Source organism: Benincasa hispida, chromosome 2 (genome assembly GCF_027475165.1).
Source record: "Benincasa hispida cultivar pf3 chromosome 2, pf3_genome.v1.1, whole genome shotgun sequence".
NCBI classification, from domain to species: Eukaryota; Viridiplantae; Streptophyta; class Magnoliopsida; order Cucurbitales; family Cucurbitaceae; genus Benincasa; species Benincasa hispida.
Window position 1 is genome coordinate 13,461,318 of NC_143479.1, and position 18,826 is coordinate 13,480,143.

At 36.4% G+C, this 18,826-nt stretch overlaps 1 protein-coding gene across 3 annotated transcripts; it reads left to right on the top strand.

Annotated features, from left to right (window-relative positions):
* Positions 1–522: 522 nt before the first annotated feature.
* On the top strand, positions 523–17,155 carry LOC120071157 (protein MICRORCHIDIA 7). 3 transcript variants are annotated; one of them, XR_016527670.1, is made up of 20 exons: positions 523–1,165; positions 4,574–4,648; positions 4,771–4,805; positions 4,882–4,960; positions 9,025–9,117; positions 9,201–9,285; positions 10,042–10,117; positions 11,209–11,337; positions 11,724–11,822; positions 11,910–12,011; positions 12,288–12,449; positions 12,535–12,630; positions 14,467–14,518; positions 14,626–14,737; positions 14,816–14,889; positions 15,196–15,599; positions 15,707–16,019; positions 16,101–16,173; positions 16,507–16,629; positions 16,717–17,155. XR_016527670.1 is itself a non-coding variant. In XM_039023260.2 (20 exons), the coding sequence occupies exons 1-20, from the start codon at positions 724–726 to the stop codon at positions 16,774–16,776; spliced, it is 2,466 nt and encodes an 821-aa protein (XP_038879188.1). In that variant the 5' UTR covers positions 523–723; the 3' UTR covers positions 16,777–17,155. The 3 variants fall into 3 exon arrangements, 1 of the variants encoding a protein (XP_038879188.1); XR_016527669.1 differs by having other exon boundaries at positions 15,925–16,019; positions 16,108–16,173; XM_039023260.2 differs by having other exon boundaries at positions 15,925–16,019.
* The last annotated feature ends 1,671 nt before the right edge of the window (positions 17,156–18,826 follow it).

Consider the following 18,826-nt stretch of genomic DNA (forward strand, 5'->3'; position numbering starts at 1 on the left):
AAAATAATTCACATTTCTGAAAAAGCTGTTCCTTTTTTAGAAAGCCTCGTCTTGGAAATCCCCGTTCGAAAAATCTCCGTTCAACAAAACACCGTTGAAAACCAGAGAAGTAATTACCTTTGAAATGGAGTTTAGAGTTTAAAGAAATCACCATTATATTGTGTTTAGGTATTATTGATTTGATTTGAGGCTTCCGTCATGAAATTTTGTTAAATCAACAGTACACTGACGAGCAATCACATCAAACCAGGGAATTTCAAGCGAGAGCAAGAGCGAGAGCGTTTAATCAGACAAGAGCGAGATTTGCCTCGTGAGGCCAGTATAAGGATAATTTACGTAATTTGGTATGACGATGATGTCAGCAGAGTCAATTGACATTATTTTTTAAAAATGGATCATTTGACATTTTGAATCTAATTTTTGGGTCATCCGTACAAATTTTCCAATAATATCAGGATTTTAAAAACTAAAATTCAAATCCGTCTGAAATCTCACTAAAAATCTGTAAAACAAACAAGTTAATGGTATAATGGTATTTTTATGTTGGATCCAAAAACAAGTTAAGAAAAAAGTCAGAAAACAGCTTTCCATTTCTCAATTCCCTTCCTTTCGCTACGGTTCAACGCCACCGACGTTTCCCTCCGCCGATACCTCTGTTCAAAACCGATCACCTCTGTCTCTGAGAGTGAAGGCGTCGGCCTTTTGTCTTACTCTGCAGCACCCATGGAAGCTAGTGTTAAGCAGGAACTTATCGAACCTTTACGCACGCAAGGAACGAGCAACAATCACGAGGCATCAAATGTGTCTCCCTCGGTTATTGATCTCAGCAGTGACAGCGAGTCGGGTTCGGAAGATTCGGAGCAGGAAGTAGTTGACGGAATTTTGGGAGGAGATACGCGAAACATCGGACTCCCAAACGGAGTCGATGGAGGGTTTTCGAAGAAGAGGAGGCTGAACGAGTTGGAAATTGTTAAACCTCTAGGTTTTCTTCCGCCCGTGGCGCTAGACGAAAAGAATTCCATGGCCGTTATTTTGCCCTTGTCAGCAGAGGCGGGTACTGGACAAGAGATGAGGACTTCGAACGCAAATGGTTCAGCCTGCAAACAGTTTTGGAAGGCAGGAGATTATGAAGGAGCTCCTTGCAGCAACTGGGACTCATCATCGGGTATGTCTTAGTACCATGCATTTCTACATTGAGTCCATTCTGAGTGATGAATTTTGCTCAAAGTTTATGAATTTGGATGCTATTTCCATGTGATTCTCCCATTAGTCAGGAACTTCCATGACCGAATATATTTAGTTTTACATCTCTTTTCTGATAAGTTTCTACTCCACAAAATTCCGGACTCTTTGGCATTACCTAGAAACGAGAGTTCATTGCTTAGGATGCCTACTCATTCATATAGCAAGAATTTTTTCTCATGTTCCAAAGAAGGTAAACAGGGAAATAAATGCATATATAAGAGCCAAAAGCGACAACGAAGCCAAAAGTTTTAGGTGTGTTACAAAGTGAATTTGTCGACGGAAATAGATCCATTAAAATTGAGAAATATATCTTTTTGGTAAAAAAAAAAAAAAAAAAAATTTCATTGATAAATGAAATAAGGGGAAAACCCTAAACACCAATAGGTGATTACATAAGGGAGCGCCAATTACGGACTAAAAAAGATGAGTTGAAATGATTGAAAGGATACTTTGTTTTACACCAAGAAAAAACAGTAGACAAGACCGATTCCATAAAACGGTTGAAAGGGGAAAAAGAGACTCTAAAAAGACTATTGTTCCTTTCACCCCACAACCTCCAGAAAAAAGCATGCACAAGAGCCAACCAAAATTTCTTCTTAGTACCACCAAAAGAATGACCCACCAATAAGGAAGCCATAGCATTAAAGATGGAATTAGGTCTAGTAAAAGACCATCCAAAAGCCTAGAACAATATCCCAAAAATTTGCAACAAAAGGGCACCGAAAAAATAAATGAACTGAAGATTCAACATGTTGACGACACATGTGGCACCAAGAAGGGGAAATACACATATAAAGAATCAACGTTGCAAACGGTATTGATGGCACCCAACTAAGCTCCCAAAGAAAAATCTTAATCTTCTTAGGGCAACAGTCTTTCTAAATCACCGAATAAAGATCAGACAAGTAAGAATCCCTAACGTCACCAAGTCAGTCATAATAGATTTAACTGTAAAAACCATAGATGAATCCAAAGGCCATAACCAAGAATCAGAAAAAGAGCACAATCTGACAGAAGCTTAATGATGAGATAAGGTGGCCCATTCCAAAATCTTCAACTCAATAAGATTACATTGAAGATTTAAGTCCCAAGCTCTGGAAGATGAAGTCCACACATTAGCCACAATAGCCTCCGGTTGCTGTGCGATACGATAAAGCCTCGGAAACATTGCTGAGAGAACACCACACCTAAACCATGAGTCATGCCAAAAAGAAGTATATTAAAAAACCGAAATTGTAGTTATCTTGTTGGATTGATATATGTTGGTGGTGTTGCTGACTTTTTGGATTTATGGCCTGGTGGTGTTTTTTTCTTTCGGAATTGGTAGACAATGATGTTTGTTACACTTTGTAGCTTATGGGAAAAATATATTTAAGAGCTTAACTTGTAAGGGGGCAATCCGTAGACTGTAGATGGGTTTGAAATGTTGGGTAGAGTGGGGACGGTCCTCCTGCATCTGCCCTTTTGTAATAGGGGCTGAATTTTGTGTGAGGTGAGAGAAACAATAAAATTTCGTTGGTATTTGGGGAGATCTTGGGAGGAGGTTTGGTTACTTGTTAGGTTCTTATTTTCCTGGAATCCTATGGAGATGTTATAAAAACGAAGGGGTTTAATGCTTCTTTCTATGTGTCAATTTTGTAAGTACTTCCTGCTCAAGTAAGGTCGTGCTATTTGACTCCTTTTCATGGGCTGTTCTCTTCTCACGTCTTCTAGCTTGCACTTTTGCATTCTCTCATTTTTTTTTTTCAATGAATGCTCTGTCATTGAAAATTGTTGGCGAGGGTAGTGATGTATATAGTAACCATCGGTGGAGTTGGTGTTTTTTGTTTTTTTTTGTAAAACTTGAATGGGGAAGGAGAAGGCAATCAATGATAGACACTTCATTCTTGATATTGACATTCCTGTTTGTGGTCCTTGGTTTTCTTCTAAATGAAAGCATGTTTCTGATTAAAGTAGAATGCAGTGGATTTTAGAATGATGGAATTCATAGAATAATAAATTATTCCCAAAGAATACAAGCCTCCATTAAAAGAGAACTCAAATGTACATATTGCTAAAGAGTTTAATACAAGCCTCCATTAAAAGAGAACTCGAATGTTCATATTGCTAAAGAGTCCGATGAAATTAAACTAGCAATAAAACCAAAGTAATTAAAGTAGCCCCAACTGGGGTATATATAGATATTGGGAAGGAACCTGTGTACCTTGTCTTTGGTTTTACTTACTTTCCACTAAATTAACCAAAGGACGAATTTGGTCTTTGGATTTTGGCTACCTCAAATTTCTTTGCTTTTCTTTGTGGGAAATTATCTTGTATTTCTATCAAGGATTGTGCTACAGATTTGCTGGATAAAATCTCTGAATTTTTTATGATGGACCATAAGATGATGAAAACTTTAAGAAAATAGAGCTTGTATTGAAGATTGTAGGAAAAAGAAAATCTTTACTGAGCATTCACGAATCTCTTCCATAAAGATGAAAGGTTTTAAAATTTTAAATTCATTATTATTATTATTTTTATATATAAATTTTTAGTAGGAATTTAGAACCAAGGCATGTGCTTCAGTAAGGGAGTCTCGATTCTTTGAGGTGAGGCGCACTAGCTGTGCCATTGACCTAGGTATGTGCCTCAATGGGCTTTCTAGAACACCATTGTAATCTATGAAGCAGAGGCACTCTGTTTTAGGCAGAGCGCCCATGTTGTACACGTGCCCGACACACGAATTTCCATGTCCTATTTATATTATTTATTTTTAATTTCAAACACGTGGATGCGTTTGGGACACTTCTTAGATTGTAATTAAGGTTACATTACCTATTTAGCTTTCCAGATAACCAAAAGTTTTGTTAGAAAAATAGAGTAATTGGGATGGTTCTTGCCTTTCTCCTTCCATGTGTTTGCGCTCATGCATTGTGGAATCTGGGTGGGTGTGGTGGGGGGTAAATAGACTGATAAGCTGAATCTGCCAAGGTCAGTCCCTCCTTTCTAAGTACTACCTCTAATATTTCTACCAAATAGCATTACTTAAATCTCTGCAAATCTGTTTCTTTGTTCATCCATTAATGTTTATCCTGCATGCTTTATTCACCATTATATTTATAGAATTTACTGTTGAAGACATAAATTAGAAAAAGAAATAAAAGAGAAGAGGGTAGTTTCATTCCTTCCCCTCCCTTCCCGTAATAGAATAAAAGCATGTTAGTTTAATTTGGCACGAGGAGTTAGCTGTTGCAAATGTTCCTTGACCTTGACAACTTAATCTGTCTCCCAATTTTTGTGGAGGCATTTAACTTGGATTGTATTTATATTGTTCTCTAAATATTTGTAGGTGGCATGGACCATGTTAGGGTTCACCCTAAGTTTCTGCATTCTAATGCGACTAGTCATAAGTGGGCTCTTGGAGGTAAGAATGACTGATGCAGAAATGGTTTCTAAAAGTCTCACGAGGTTATATTTTGATACAGCATGCAATGATTTCCATTGATATTATACATGGATTTTAAGATATTTGATTAATACATGCAGCTTTTGCTGAGTTATTGGACAACTCGTTAGATGAGGTACCTCACTTGTCCTTCTCATTGCTTTTCATACAAAATCATTTCCACTAATATTTTCCCCATCTTTTGATGGAAGGTTTCCAATGGAGCTACTCATGTTAATATAGACATGCTTGTGAATAAGAAAGATGGGACCAAAATGTTATTAATTGAAGGTATTTAGTTTGATTACGAGATTTTAGTTTTATTTGAATTTTGAATCATGAACAGAACTAAAATGCTTTTAGGGTAATGGTTTCTCATTAAAAAGAAAATATAGAGTAATGATTCTAATAGTCTTAGCCATCCTCTTTGTACTTCTTTCCCTCCATATGTCTCGGGGTAGTGGGAGAGAAAAGCACTTGAACTATGGGTACGTGTGGGGAAAAAACCCAACACCACCAACAAGAAGTAGGTAGAAAAGTGGGAGGCAAGGTGTCTCCCCAATAATAGCTTTTGGGGTTTGTTTCATCTTTTGCTTTCCCTAGTTAGGTTTGGCTTGGTTCTAAATTTGTCTAAAAGATGGGAACCAAATGTAGATCAATTCCTTCTTGGGAACTTCTTGTTGTTGTTTTCTTTTCTTTCTTTCTTCGCTTGAAAAGGGACTACAAAAGGAAGGGGAGATGATTTATCCCCACAAGCCAAAGGGTTACAGAAAAGATGCATAACTAGTGACAATTTGAGATAAGTTATAATTATCGAGGGGTAGACTTATTGTTGATAAGTTCAAACCAAGTTAGATAAATGGAAAAGTCTACTTTACACAAAAGGGGCAAACTTATTCTTGCTCTATCAATCCTTCACTACATATATGTTAGGTACTTAGCACTTTGGAGAACCACAGCCCAAAAGCCAACCATTGGGCTAGGAGAGCCAAGCCACTTAAGTACCACATTGGTCACCCCATTCTAACCAATGTTAGGTACTTAGCACTTTGGAGAACCACAACCCAAAAGCCAAGCATTGGGTTGGGAGAGCCACGCCACTTAAGTACCACATTGGTCATCCCATTCTAACTAATGTGGGACAAAGGCAATCCATACTACCTTGGTTCTAACAATATCCCATCCTCAGAAAGTTGACGTCCAAGCGGCTACTTCTACGGTACTTCACTCGGCCACACTTGGTTAGAACCATCTGCCGATTCCACCCCGAAATATCAACAACCGGCTTTGATAACCTTGGAGAACCACACCTCAAAAGCTAGCTATTGGGGTGGGAGAGCCAAGCCACGTAAGTACCACATTGGTCATCCCATTCTAACCAATATGGGACAAAGGCAGCCCATACTACCTTAGTTCCTAACAGTATACCATACAACTCTTTTCCTAGAGCTCCTTGCAATGTGGCTTCTCTTCTTTCTTTGCTCGAGGGTCACTCCTTTAGGCGTGAGAGAGGGGACGTGAGGGTTTGGAGCCCCAGTCCTTTGAAGGAGTTGTCATGTAAGTCTTTTTTCCATTGTATGGTTAGTCTTTCCCTCTTAAATGTGTCGGTCTTTTTGGTTTTTTGGAGGATTAAGATCCCTAAGAAGGTGAGATTCTTTACTTGACAAGTTTTACATGGCTGTGCTAACACGATGGATAGGCTTGGGAGGATTTCCCTTTGCTTGTTGGTCCTTTTTGTTGTATTCTTTGTTGGAGGAAGACCTGGATCGTATTCTCTAGCGTTGAGTTTGTGAGCTTCGTTTGGAATTTATTCTTCCAGATGTTTGGATTCTTGTATACTTGTCACAGGGACACTAGTGCTATAATCGAAGAGTTCCTTCTCAATTCGGTGCATGGGGAAAATGGTTGCTTTTTATGGCTTGTGGGAAGAGCGGAACAATAGGGCTTTTGGGAGAGTTGAAAGGGACCCTAGTGAACTTGGTCTGTAGTTCGCTTACATGTTTTGTTGTGGGCTTCGTTTTGAAGATTTTTTTGTAACTATTCAATAGACATTGTTTTACATAGATGGAATCCCTTTTTGTAGTGGGAGGTCCCTTTTTCGTGGGCATGGTTTTTTTATATGCCCTTGTATTCTTTCATTTTTTCTTAATGAAAGTTGTTTTCATTGAAAAAGAATGTTGCTTGTTTCTTGAAAATGTTGGTAAGGGACCTCATTGAAGATGAAGGCATTGTTGCTATGGTAGCTATTTGACTGATTCTTGGCCAAGCATGTATTTAGGCCTCCCCCTCCATGGAAACCCAAAGACATTGCCAAATGTCCTTTTGGCAGCCTATTATTGATAAGGTGGAGAGGAGACTTCTAAATTGGAGGCACACATTCATATCTAAAGGTGGTCGATTAACTATTATCAACTCAGCCTTGTTTAACTTGCCTATCTACTAGATGTCACACTTCTCCATGCCTTCCAAAGTGGCCCAAGATGTAGAGAAAATTTTTCATTGGTTCTTTTTTCATGTAAGTTGCTCTTCATAATTTGATTGACCCTTTGTCCTTAGGTGAGTTGGTCTTTTTGGTGCTTTGGAGGATTAAGATCCCCTAGAAAAGTAAAGTTTTTTTACTTGGCAAGTTTTACATGGTCGTGGTAACACAAATGGATCGACGACCTTTTGTAATTATTCTTTAGACACTATTTTGCAAAGTTGAAGTCCCCTTTTGTGCATGGAGTCTCTTCTTTTATGGGTTTTGTTTTTTGTATACCCTTGTATTCTTTCATTTTTTCTCAATGAAAGTTGTTCTTTCTATATATATATATAACTCCCCAAACCTATAGGTTTGTTACACAATGGTGCATTGTTTGTCGGATGCATGAGGAGGACCTTGATCATTTATTGTTGGCTAGCCCTTTTGCTCTGGGATTGTTGGAGATTCTCATTTGGTGTGTGTGTGTGTGGTGCTCAGGGTAGAGATGGTAGCTCGTTGTTGGGTTGGGTGCTTTTGAATCCCCCTTTTAAAGAACATGGCCAAACCCAGTGGCAAGCTAGCTTCTTTGCTATTTTGTGGGGTATTTGGTTAGAAAGGAACAACAAGGCTATGGGTTTTGTGGGGGTGAGAGGAATAGCAGAGTGTTTAGGGGAGTGGAAAGGGATACTAGGGAGCTTTGGTCCCTTGTTCTCTATCATGTTTCCCTTTGAGTTTTGGTTTTGAAGATCTTTTGTAATTATTTTATTGGCATTGCCTAGTTGGTGTCCCTTCTTGTAATGGGAGCTCATAATTTTTTTGTGGGCTTGGTTTTTGTACGTCCGTGTATTCTTTTATTCTATGTCAACAAAAGTTGTTATTTTCATTTAAAAAAAAAAAAAGGAGCAATAGAGGTTGAAAAGTTGGGTGAAGAGGTTTGGGGTTTACTTGGTTTGCTTCCATTGGGCTTTGGCTACTAGGACTTTTTGTAATTATAACCTTGGTCTTGTTCTTTTGGATTAGGGTCATTTTGTGTAATTTGTTTTGAGCTCTCCTGTTTGGATTTGTTATTTGTATGACCTTGTATTGTTTCATTTTTCTCACTAGAAGGTCAGTTTCTTTAAAAAAATGATAATTATAAATTTCTTGGTCACATACATTCAAAGAGAGACGTTGATCCCAGTCGTGGATCACATTCATCTCAAGGAATTCCAACTCCTCCGAAAGGTCCTCTATTTCTTCCAAGCCAATGTGTTCCATATTACAACAAGAAAGGTGCAGTACTCTGGGCCTCCCCTGTCTCGACGGTGAGTGGAACCTTCATCATCTGGCAACAAACAAATAGTTTTGTACAAGTGAAAGGAAATTCATGTCTCTAAGGCCGATATGTTGCTCTAGTCCTGCATACATCAGTGGAAAATAGGAAACAAGTTAATTTTATTCTTTTTGTATTTACATAATATTTAAAGACATAAGTTGCAGTGTGTTTTCATGGAGACCTATGTGTCTTCTATGGGAGATGTAGGCCATTGAAGATATTATTTTTCTTGCTCAGGTGAAAAAAAGGAAAAAAAGAAACAAGGGAGTGATAAGGATTTTTTTGGGACCTAGTTAGAAGTTTTGCTTCTTCTTGGTTTTGTACCTCCAAGGTTTTACGTTTTGACTTGTGCCAATCTTTGCCAATTGGGAGTATTTTTTGTTCTCCTTTTGGTGTGTAAAAATATCTCATCTCTCCTTTCTACTTCCTCCTGTGGTAAATTGGTAATGAAGGTTTTATTTTTGTTCTTGTGTGGGAAGGGCATGGATAGCTTATAGAAACATCATATTATCTGTAATTATTGCCACGTCACTCTTATTTGATTGTATTGAAGATTACATGTATTTGAATGCATTGCAGATAATGGTGGAGGGATGAGCCCCGACAAAATGCGTCACTGCATGTCATTGGGTTATTCAGAAAAAACCAAATTAGCAAACACTATTGGACAATGTAATGTGCCTCTATAAATTAAAGGTTTCATCTTGTAGTTTTTAATCTCTCTCTTGACAGAATTTTATTCCATATCTTGACAGATGGTAATGGTTTTAAGACTAGTACCATGAGACTTGGGGCAGATGTAATTGTATTCTCACGTTGTTGTGGACAATATGGGAAAAGGTTTGCTTCGTTCATTTGTTTATTTTATTTTAGGGAAAAAAGGTCAATTTAATACCCCTCAACTTTAGAGGTTCAATTAAAGTCAGACTGATAATTATATCAATGTAAATCCTAAACTTTTTATATCTTTGTTCGGGTTCTTCCCTTATATATACCAATGAATTGTTTCTTTTACCAAGAAAAAAAAAACAAATAAAATAAACCCTAAACTTTTAAATGTTCATGTAGACCCTCCGCTAGTGATTTATGACTATTCTCATCTGGTTCCATTTTAAATAAACTCAAAATCACCTAACAAAATCATTCCTCCCCTAAAATCATACCAAAGGATTCGAAAAAAATATGATGTTTTCTTACTAAATAAGTCGAGGAAATTAGAAGGGGATGAGTTGATAAAAATTTGTTACTATTCATTTGATTTCAACATTTTTTTTCTAATATTGCGTCAATCTTTGGATTTAAAGAAGTATTATACACATGTGAAATTATGTATTAACAAATTTAAAACAGAAATCTAGTAGAGGACATAAATTGATTCAATAAAAGTTTGGAGTTTTTATTGATATAATTTTTAGTTTGAGATTTTAAGTGATAAAGCTCTTATAGTCTAGGGGTATAGATTTTTCCCTTTATCAATAGGGCAGTGGTTATATGGTAAATTGTAAAATATGTTCGAGTTTGAAAGCAAATCGACAATTTGATGAATTTTTTCTTTAGCAAATCTTGTACAATTTACTGATCGAACTCTCTGGGCAGTGGCACACAGAGCATTGGATTACTATCCTATACATTTTTGAGAAGCACTGGAAAAGAAGATATCGTGGTTCCAATGGTAAGGATATCAACATCTTTATTTTTATTTTATTTAGTAACCTTCATTTCAGTTAATTATGTCATATATCTATGTATGTCCGGATTTGCATATTCATGTTTCTATAAATTATGAGGGTGGGAAGGATGGAGAATCTGATGTTCTATTTCAAGAAATCTTGAATAAACGGAATGCTATGCATTATATGTCTATGCATCTGAAATTTACTACAGAGGTTGACTTGCAAATGCTTCACGTTTTTCCCTGTTCGGATGTTTATGTTAATGAACTATGTCCTTTTATTTTTTTAGTAGGAAATGGTAACAATTCCATTGATATGATGGAATACAAAAAAGGGTCCTATCATATGGATTACGAAAAAGCTCTTCCATTGAGCAATGAGTGAACTTCAATTGGCAATTTACACCGATAGAGGACTGTATGAGTAGTAATAGTTTTTCTTTAGCTAAATGAGTAGTTCATAGTTTTGGATATTGTTTTACTTTTTCCTTTTGGATAAAAGAAACGTCATTATTTTCGTTGTAATTAATTTGGTGTAAATTTACCTAGTTTTTTTGTGATTACAATCTTACTTCCCTTATAGCACAAATTTATAGCATCATGTAATCTCATTGGCATGTTTGCCCATTTGTAATTTCATAATATCAATGAAATTATGATTGAATGTTTCTCATACTTTTTTTTTTTGAATCTTTAAATTTGCTTTTTTCCAAGGTAACTTGCTATTATTGTAGTTAATAGTTGTAATTTCCTTCAAATTTTAGTTGCCAAATAAATACTTCTAAATTTTTTTGGAGGTGTCTTGCTCTATTGAAGTGACCCTGTTTGTCCCTCTCTTGCTTAGCATGAAGAAGTTGCTTCATTAAAAAAAATAACAATAAAAAATAAAAAAGTGCAAGCACGCACTTGATGATGTTGCTTACTGTAATCCTTTTAGTCATAATTTTTTTTTGGTTTTTGAGAAAAAACGTTCCAAATTTCCTTTTAGTCGTTAAATTAATTCTCTGTTATATTTTATTCATGTAAAAGTAGTAATGTATTTCGAGGTTTGTGCTCCTACTGATAGCTTGGTACTTGAATGGTAATAAAAGCTTGACTATGAAAGGAAGGGAGGTGAATGGGCCAAAATAGTGCGATCTTCTCTTAGTGATTGGAACAGAAATGTGGAAACAATCGTTCAGTGGTCTCCATTTTCCAATGAAGCTGAACTTCTCCGTCAGGTGATGCTTTATTGTTCATTTGGGATAAGGTCATCGACTCATCGTATCCATTTTATATTTTTCAAATTCTTACTAGTTTCTTCATTAGGTGAACTGAATTCTTCCATAGAATGGTATTTGTTTGAAAATTTTTCCTTTTCACTGTACTGGTTTTCTCACAATGGAAGATGAGTAAAGCTTTCCTTTTTGCAGAATGTCAGCGGGTTTTCTTGTGATGATCGTTTTAAAAATTTTCCTACAAACCGAAGGATTTACAAAGACTTCTAATATGCTATAAATAATGAAATAGTAGCTTGGCATAGAAGGCTAGAATGCAAATTTATATGTATTAAGCTTAACATCGTGCTTCTGAGTTAACTGATTATGTTGCTTGGCATGCTTTTCAGTTTTACTTGATGAAAGATCATGGAACTCGCATTATAATATATAACCTCTGGGAAGACGACCAGGGACAGTTGGAGCTGGATTTTGATACTGACCAACATGTATAGTATATTTATATTCTAGTTTTTTTTACGCTAAATTGTTTTGTTAATTTCTTCAAATTTAATACTCAACCAATATTTTGATAGGACATCCAAATCAGAGGCGTCAACAGAGATGAGAAGAGTATACAAATGGCAAAAAAATTTCCCAACTCTCGGCACTTCTTGACTTATCGGCATTCTTTGAGGGTAATACTTTATGTGAATATAAGATGTTCTGTTAATTTAGCTTGAATGATTGCATGTGTGGTTTTAACTTTTATTTTTCTGCAATACCTTGTAGTCGTCCTCACTAATTTGAAATTTGGAAATTTAAAATGATGTATTTGGAGTTCATCTTTCAAAGGTGAAGAGAAGACATTGAGAATATAATTGTTTGAACTCTGTATTATTCACAGCTAATGTCGCAGAGCATTGTTTTTTCAATTACTGAGATTAACTAAGTATGTTCATTTTAAATCCCAGAGTTATGCTTCGATTCTATATTTGAGGCTCCCTCCTAGCTTTCGTATAATTCTTCGTGGGAGAGATGTAGAACACCATAACATCGTGAATGATATGATGTTGTCTCAAGAGGTCACGTACAGACCTCAGCCAGGTGCTGAGGGGGTTGGCAAAGATACAAATGTAATACTCGTGAGATGTTTCCTTTCTTGAACGCTCATGTTTGCTATGCTCAGCCATGCTAACTGCTTGCAGATGTTGTTATCAGATGGTTGCCGTTGTAACCATTGGGTTTGTAAAGGATGCAAAGCATCATATAGATGTTCAAGGATTCAATGTTTATCATAAGAATCGTCTCATCAAGGTATGTATATCTATATTAGAAATGGGTAAGAAACTCTCTTCTCATTTTGCCATTTTTATGTTTTACTACGTTTAAATTTCATTATTATCTTAGATTCTTAAATTAAACAAATATCAATATTTTCTTAAAAAAATCCCCGTTTTGATTTTTTATACATTCATTTACATTGTTATTTTAGTTTTTTCATTTATTTTTTATGTTCTCAAGTAAAATAAATATCAATCTTTTCTTAAAAATAAAATGGTTGCCATAGAACTTTTAAGATAAATTATATATTTTTTCGTACTTTTGAGTTTTATATTGTGTTAGAAACCAAGGTAGTATGGGATGTCTTTATCCCACGTTGGTTAGAATGGGATGACCAATGTGGGTACTTAAGTGGCTTGGCTCTCCCACTCCAATAGCTGGATTTTGAGTTGTGGTTTTCCAAGGTGCTTAAGTACCTAACAATGACATCAGAGCCGGTTGTGGACGTTTTGGAGTGGAATTGGTGGAGGGTTTTGATCGGGTGTGGTCGAGTGAAGTACCGTCGGAGTAGCCGTCGGGACATTGGCTTTCTAGGGATGGGGTATTGTCAGGAACCAAGGTAGTATGGGATGCCTTTGTCCCACATTGGTTAGAATGAGATGAGTCAGTGATGACCAATGTGGGTACTTAAGTGGCTTGGCTCTCCCACCCTAATACTTGACTTCTGAGGTGTGGTTCTCCAAGGTGCTTAAGTTACATACCGTTCATATTTCTATTTTTCATTTTTTTTAAAAGTCAAAACATCATCTTTTCTAAGACTAAATAGTGTAATTTTGATAGATATAATTAGAAATTAGAGCTATTTAATTTTTCTACGAGAATCTCTGTGATTTATATAAACATTCCAGTTTTTCAACAAACAAATAATAATTTTGATGGTGGGAATACATTGTGTTGCCTAATTATTTTACGCATTTAAAGAATGTGATATTTTTTATATTTATTGCTAAAAATTGTTTTTATTTTATTTATGTTATTTATTTATTTTTCAATTTTGAAAAATGGCTTCAGAGAAGTGATTTCTTTTGTCCCATGTTATACGCTTGTTGAAGATCTCAGGTGCAACATGCAATCGTTCTTCTTCTACTTAATTTTTTATCTTTTTAATTCGAATTTTTTTGAGTAGATTTTCAAGGGTTGCTCAAAGGGAAGCATACTCTCGTTTTGTTGAGGATCCCACATTGGAAAAATCAAGGGACTTCACACTCTTTATAAGAGAGATGAACTATTCCTTTTATTACTAATTGGTTTTGAGATGAAATCTCATGTTATCTAATATGGTATCAAAGCTCATAAAGCCCAAATGGGTATTCGGTCTAATAAAAGGAAATTGAGATCTGATCAAGAATGATGAACTTAAAAGAGGGACCATCTTGAGAGGGCATGTTGAGGATCCCACAAGGGACCTCACATTCTTTATAAGGTAGATGAGCTATTCCTCTCATTTCCAATCGATTTTTAGATGGAATCCTATATTATCCATTATGTTTATGTAACTATGATAAATATTTGGAAACTTAAAAGTAAGAGATAAAAAAGCGAATCTTTATTAATTAATTCAAGAATGGTCTTAAGTGCCATTATCTTCACTTTTTGCTTTAGTCGCCAAAACTTCTTGTAGATGATCCTTTGTTTTTAATTTTGTAAGCTTGGGCCTCTGGTTGGATTACTTTTATGTACTGTGTCATCACTTGCTTTGAAATTTTTCTTGTAAAAAGGACAGAACTGAAAAGAGAGAAGCTTTTTCCTTTATGTTAAATTTGAATTAAGCTATTATTGTTTCTGATTATAAATATTATTATTTGCCAGCCATTTTGGAGGCTTTGGAATGCTTCGGGAAGCGATGGTCGTGGAGTTATAGGTGCTGTTTTGCTTTATTTATTTATTGATTAATCTACATATCAATAGAAAGAACAAATGAAGAAACAAATGGTGAAATGTTAAATGATCCAATACTGATATTAGCAGGTGTTCTAGAAGCAAATTTTGTTGAACCTGCCCACGATAAGCAGGGGTTTGAGCGAACAACTGTTCTTGCAAGACTTGAAGCACGGTTGATACAAATGCAGAAGACTTATTGGTCTGTTACTATTTTTTATCATAAGGTGCGTCTGTCTCATTTGTTATCCATTACTGAACCTATTATTTCGTTCTATAGGGGTTCCTACTGTCATAAGATTGGCTATGCTCCAAGACGAAATAATAAACCTACCAATCGGTCTCCAGATAGAGGTACTGGTGTTTTTCATTTGAGGGTTTTTTTTAAAAAAAAATTATTTTATATATGTATATGTATATGTGTGTGTATATATATATTTATTTTATAAAGAAACATAATTTTCATTTGAGCTTTTCTTCTAAAACAATCTCAAACATTTCTTCTGGTGAAGGTTCAATTTCTTTGAAACCCAATTATTTCTCCATTTTTTTTCATCAATGTGAAGTCTTGCGTTCTAAATGTTATCATGGAATTTAGTCTCCCCCAAGTCAATTCCATTTTCCTTCTAACATGTTTAGTTGTTTACCTTACTTTTCTAGAAAGTTCCCCGGATGATTATTCTTCACAGCCTTCACCTCAATCAAAAAAGAAGTGTACTACATTAAGTGGGAAGAAACCTGATAAAGTATATTCAGGAAAAGAAACAGAGAAGTTTCAGAAAACAAAGGACTTCAGATATGGGCATGTGCATTCGAGTAAAGACCAAAACAGTAGTATGACCCCTGACCCTGAGAAATCGAGGGTAAGACCATGTTCTTCTGAGCCACCTTCACCTTCTGGACTAGAAGTTAGGGTTGATAACCTGCATGGAGGACAAGCAAACGGTACTAGCAACGAGACATTTCATGGAAATGATGTTTCAATGACAATGAAAGCATCGTCAAATGGAGGTGTCAGTCAAGCTGAGCAAGGTGGATTGGGTAGAAGAGAACCCCAACTGAAGGTACATTATATTTTATTTTATTTTTCATAAGCAAGTATAAGCAAGACCTTAATTTGGCTGACATATTTTCATTTTTGTTCAACCACACATTCCTGAATTCCTCATAGGTCGAATGTCTGTTAAAAGGACACTGCAGATTAGAGGTGTTAAATTGGATGTGTGATGATATGCCACATTAAAGTTTCATGTGTTGCTGGCTGTTTTTGTCCCGCTTTGTGTAATGTGAATGGCAATCAAATGCACGTGTACAAATTAATTATATTTGCTTTAGTTTCCATATAAACTTGAAACAACATCGATTTATGTTTGCATCCCTCTCTGGCAGGGAGGAGATGTAAACGATAGTGAGCGTTCCCTTTCAAGTTCTGATTTTCAGATGTTACAGCAGTTGAAGGAAGAAAATGAAGAATTGAAGGAGAGGTGTGTGTTCTTCCTTCTGCTTGTAATTGAGCATTGTCTGTACGCCACTGAATGTAATGCTTCATGTTATCCCTTTTGTAGATTACAGAGAAAGGAAGCTGATCATGAAAAATTGGAGCATGAAAGGGAGAGATGTAAATCACTTGAGGCTCAGGTGTGCATCTCATTGTATGTTATTTAATTAGTGAGTTTTGCTGAAGTCAATGGGGAGTGAGTGCTTTTATGTGATAAATTTGTCAATTAAACTGCACTCATCTAGTCGTGGGCAAGAACTAAGATTTCGTATTGAGGTCTGTATAAATGCTTTAGTAGATGTAGATTGCAGATTGTACGTATGTAGAGATTTTGAACTTGGAGAATAATAAACTGAAGGTTCTCCATGTCCAAATAGAATGAGGGAGATCCATCTTAGTTTACGACAGGAGTTTCATGAATTATAATAGATGTTACATTCTTGATATTTATTTTGTTCCCTTTTGTGATCCAGCTTAAAGCAGCAGAGCTTAAAATTGAGGAATTGAATAAAGAACAAGAAAGCCTAATAGATATTTTCTCAGAGGAGAGAGATCGCAGAGAAACTGAGGAGCGAAATCTGCGAAAGAAGCTTCAGGTGAGGTTACCCCCGATCTAGTTAACTATTTTAGTCTGCTTGTTTTCATCTACAATAAAATTGGTCTCTGCCTCTGGATATCTACAGGAAGCATCTAACACCATCCAAGAACTGCTAGACAAGATAAAAATTCTGGAAAAAAGGTAAGACTCCTCATGGTTAATTGGTGATCTGGAGCTTGGTGGTAAGTGGCACCTTCCTCGTCAAACGTAGAATTTTTCAAGTTGGCCATTCTATGGTGCCTATCGCCGCATTTGCCAAGCCATAGGCCCGTTTGAACGTGGGTTTTTTTTTTTTGGTTGGGCCGTGCATTGTATATTTTGCCAGTCTTTAGTTGAAAATGACCACTGAGACATGCACAGGGTAGTTAAAAAAGATTATAAATGCCGCAGATGGTGTTCCTGCAGGGTAGTATTAAGTGTCAGAATTCCATAGAGTCCTTGTAAATTGAAACGGGATGCGAAATGTGTATTCCTGCAAGAACAAACTTCTTCTAGTCGACACATTTACTGAGATTTACTGATCATCATTGTACTTGTATCTCTACATTACAGTGTATTGAAAAGTAGAAGAGAAGAAAAAACACAGATTTACGTGGAAATCCTAGATCAAGGAGAAAAATCACGATGAGAGATTTTTATTCTTTTTAATTTTCTGATACACAGTACTCGACACATGATAGGTATAAATAACCAAACTGAGAGAAACTCTAGACAGTAGACGCTAAATAAAAGACTAAAATGCCCTTAAGGCTAAAACACCATTTCAACACTCCCCTCAAGTTGGGGCGTAAATATCAATGAGACCTAACTTGCTAATACAAGTGTCAAACGTCTGTCTAGGTAACCCCTTGGTTAGGACATCTGCAATCTGTTGATTGGATGAGACATAGGGGATACAAATGCTACCGTTGTCTAGTTCCCCTTTGATAAAATATCGGTCAATCTCAACATGTTTGGTTTTGTCATGCTGAACAGGGTTATTAGCAATATTAATGGTAGTCTTGTTGTCACAGTAGAGTCTCATCGGTTCATGACTCTTGATGAAGATCTACTAATACCTTCTTCAACCAAATTTCCTCACAGATACCCAAACTCATAGTTATGTATTCAGCTTCGGCACTGCTTCTAGCCACGACACCCTGTTTCTTACTCCTCCATGTAACTAGATTTCCCCATACGAAGGTACAATACCCCGAGGTTGACTTCCTATCAGTAACGGAACCAGCCCAGTCTGAGTCTGTGTAGGCTTCGATGCATCTTCTATCATTTTTCCTGAACATCAAGCCCTTTCCAGGTGTTGACTTTAGATATCTCAGAATCTGAGTAACAACTTTCATGTGTCTCACATACGGGGCTTGCATAAACTGGCTTACCAAACTCACTGCATATGAAATATCAGATTTGGTGTGTGAGAGATATATCAGCTTTCCTACAAGTCGTTGATATCTTTCCTTGTTCACCGGGACGTCGACTACTGACTCTAGCAAATTATTATTAATCTCAACTGGAGTATCTGCAGGTTTATATCCAGTCATCCCAGTTTCTTGTAGTAGGTCTAATGTATATTTTTTCTAAGACACTGAGATCCCTTCCTTTGATCTTGCTACCTCCATGCCTAGGAAATATCTCAAAGTATCGAGATCTTTAATCTCAAATTCTTCTGCCATCTTCTGTTTCAACTTGTCAATTTCTACAGAATCATTCCTTGATAAAATAATATCATCAACATATACAATTAACACAACTACTTTCCCTGGTGCTGATTTCTTAGTGAACAGGGTGTAATCAGAATGACCCTAAATATATCCCTGGGTTTTGACAAAGGTAGTGAAACGATCGAATCAGGCTCTAGGGGACTGTTTCAGACCATACCGAGACTTCTTTTACTTGCAAACCTGACTCCCAAACTGCGCTTCAAACCCTGGAGAAGGAGTCATATATACCTCTTTGCATTTTATACGTCCAACTGATGTAGAGGCCAGTCTAGGTTCACGACAACAGAGAGGAGAATCCGAATAGTGTTGAGTTTTGCTACCGGCGAGAAGGTTTCTGAGTAATCCACCCTATACGTTTAAGTGAATCCTTTAGCAACCAATCTGGCCTTATATCTGTCGAGAGTCCCATCGGACTTGTATTTGACTGTGAACACCCATATGCACTCGATTGTTTTGTGACTTCTGGGAAGAGCAACAAGA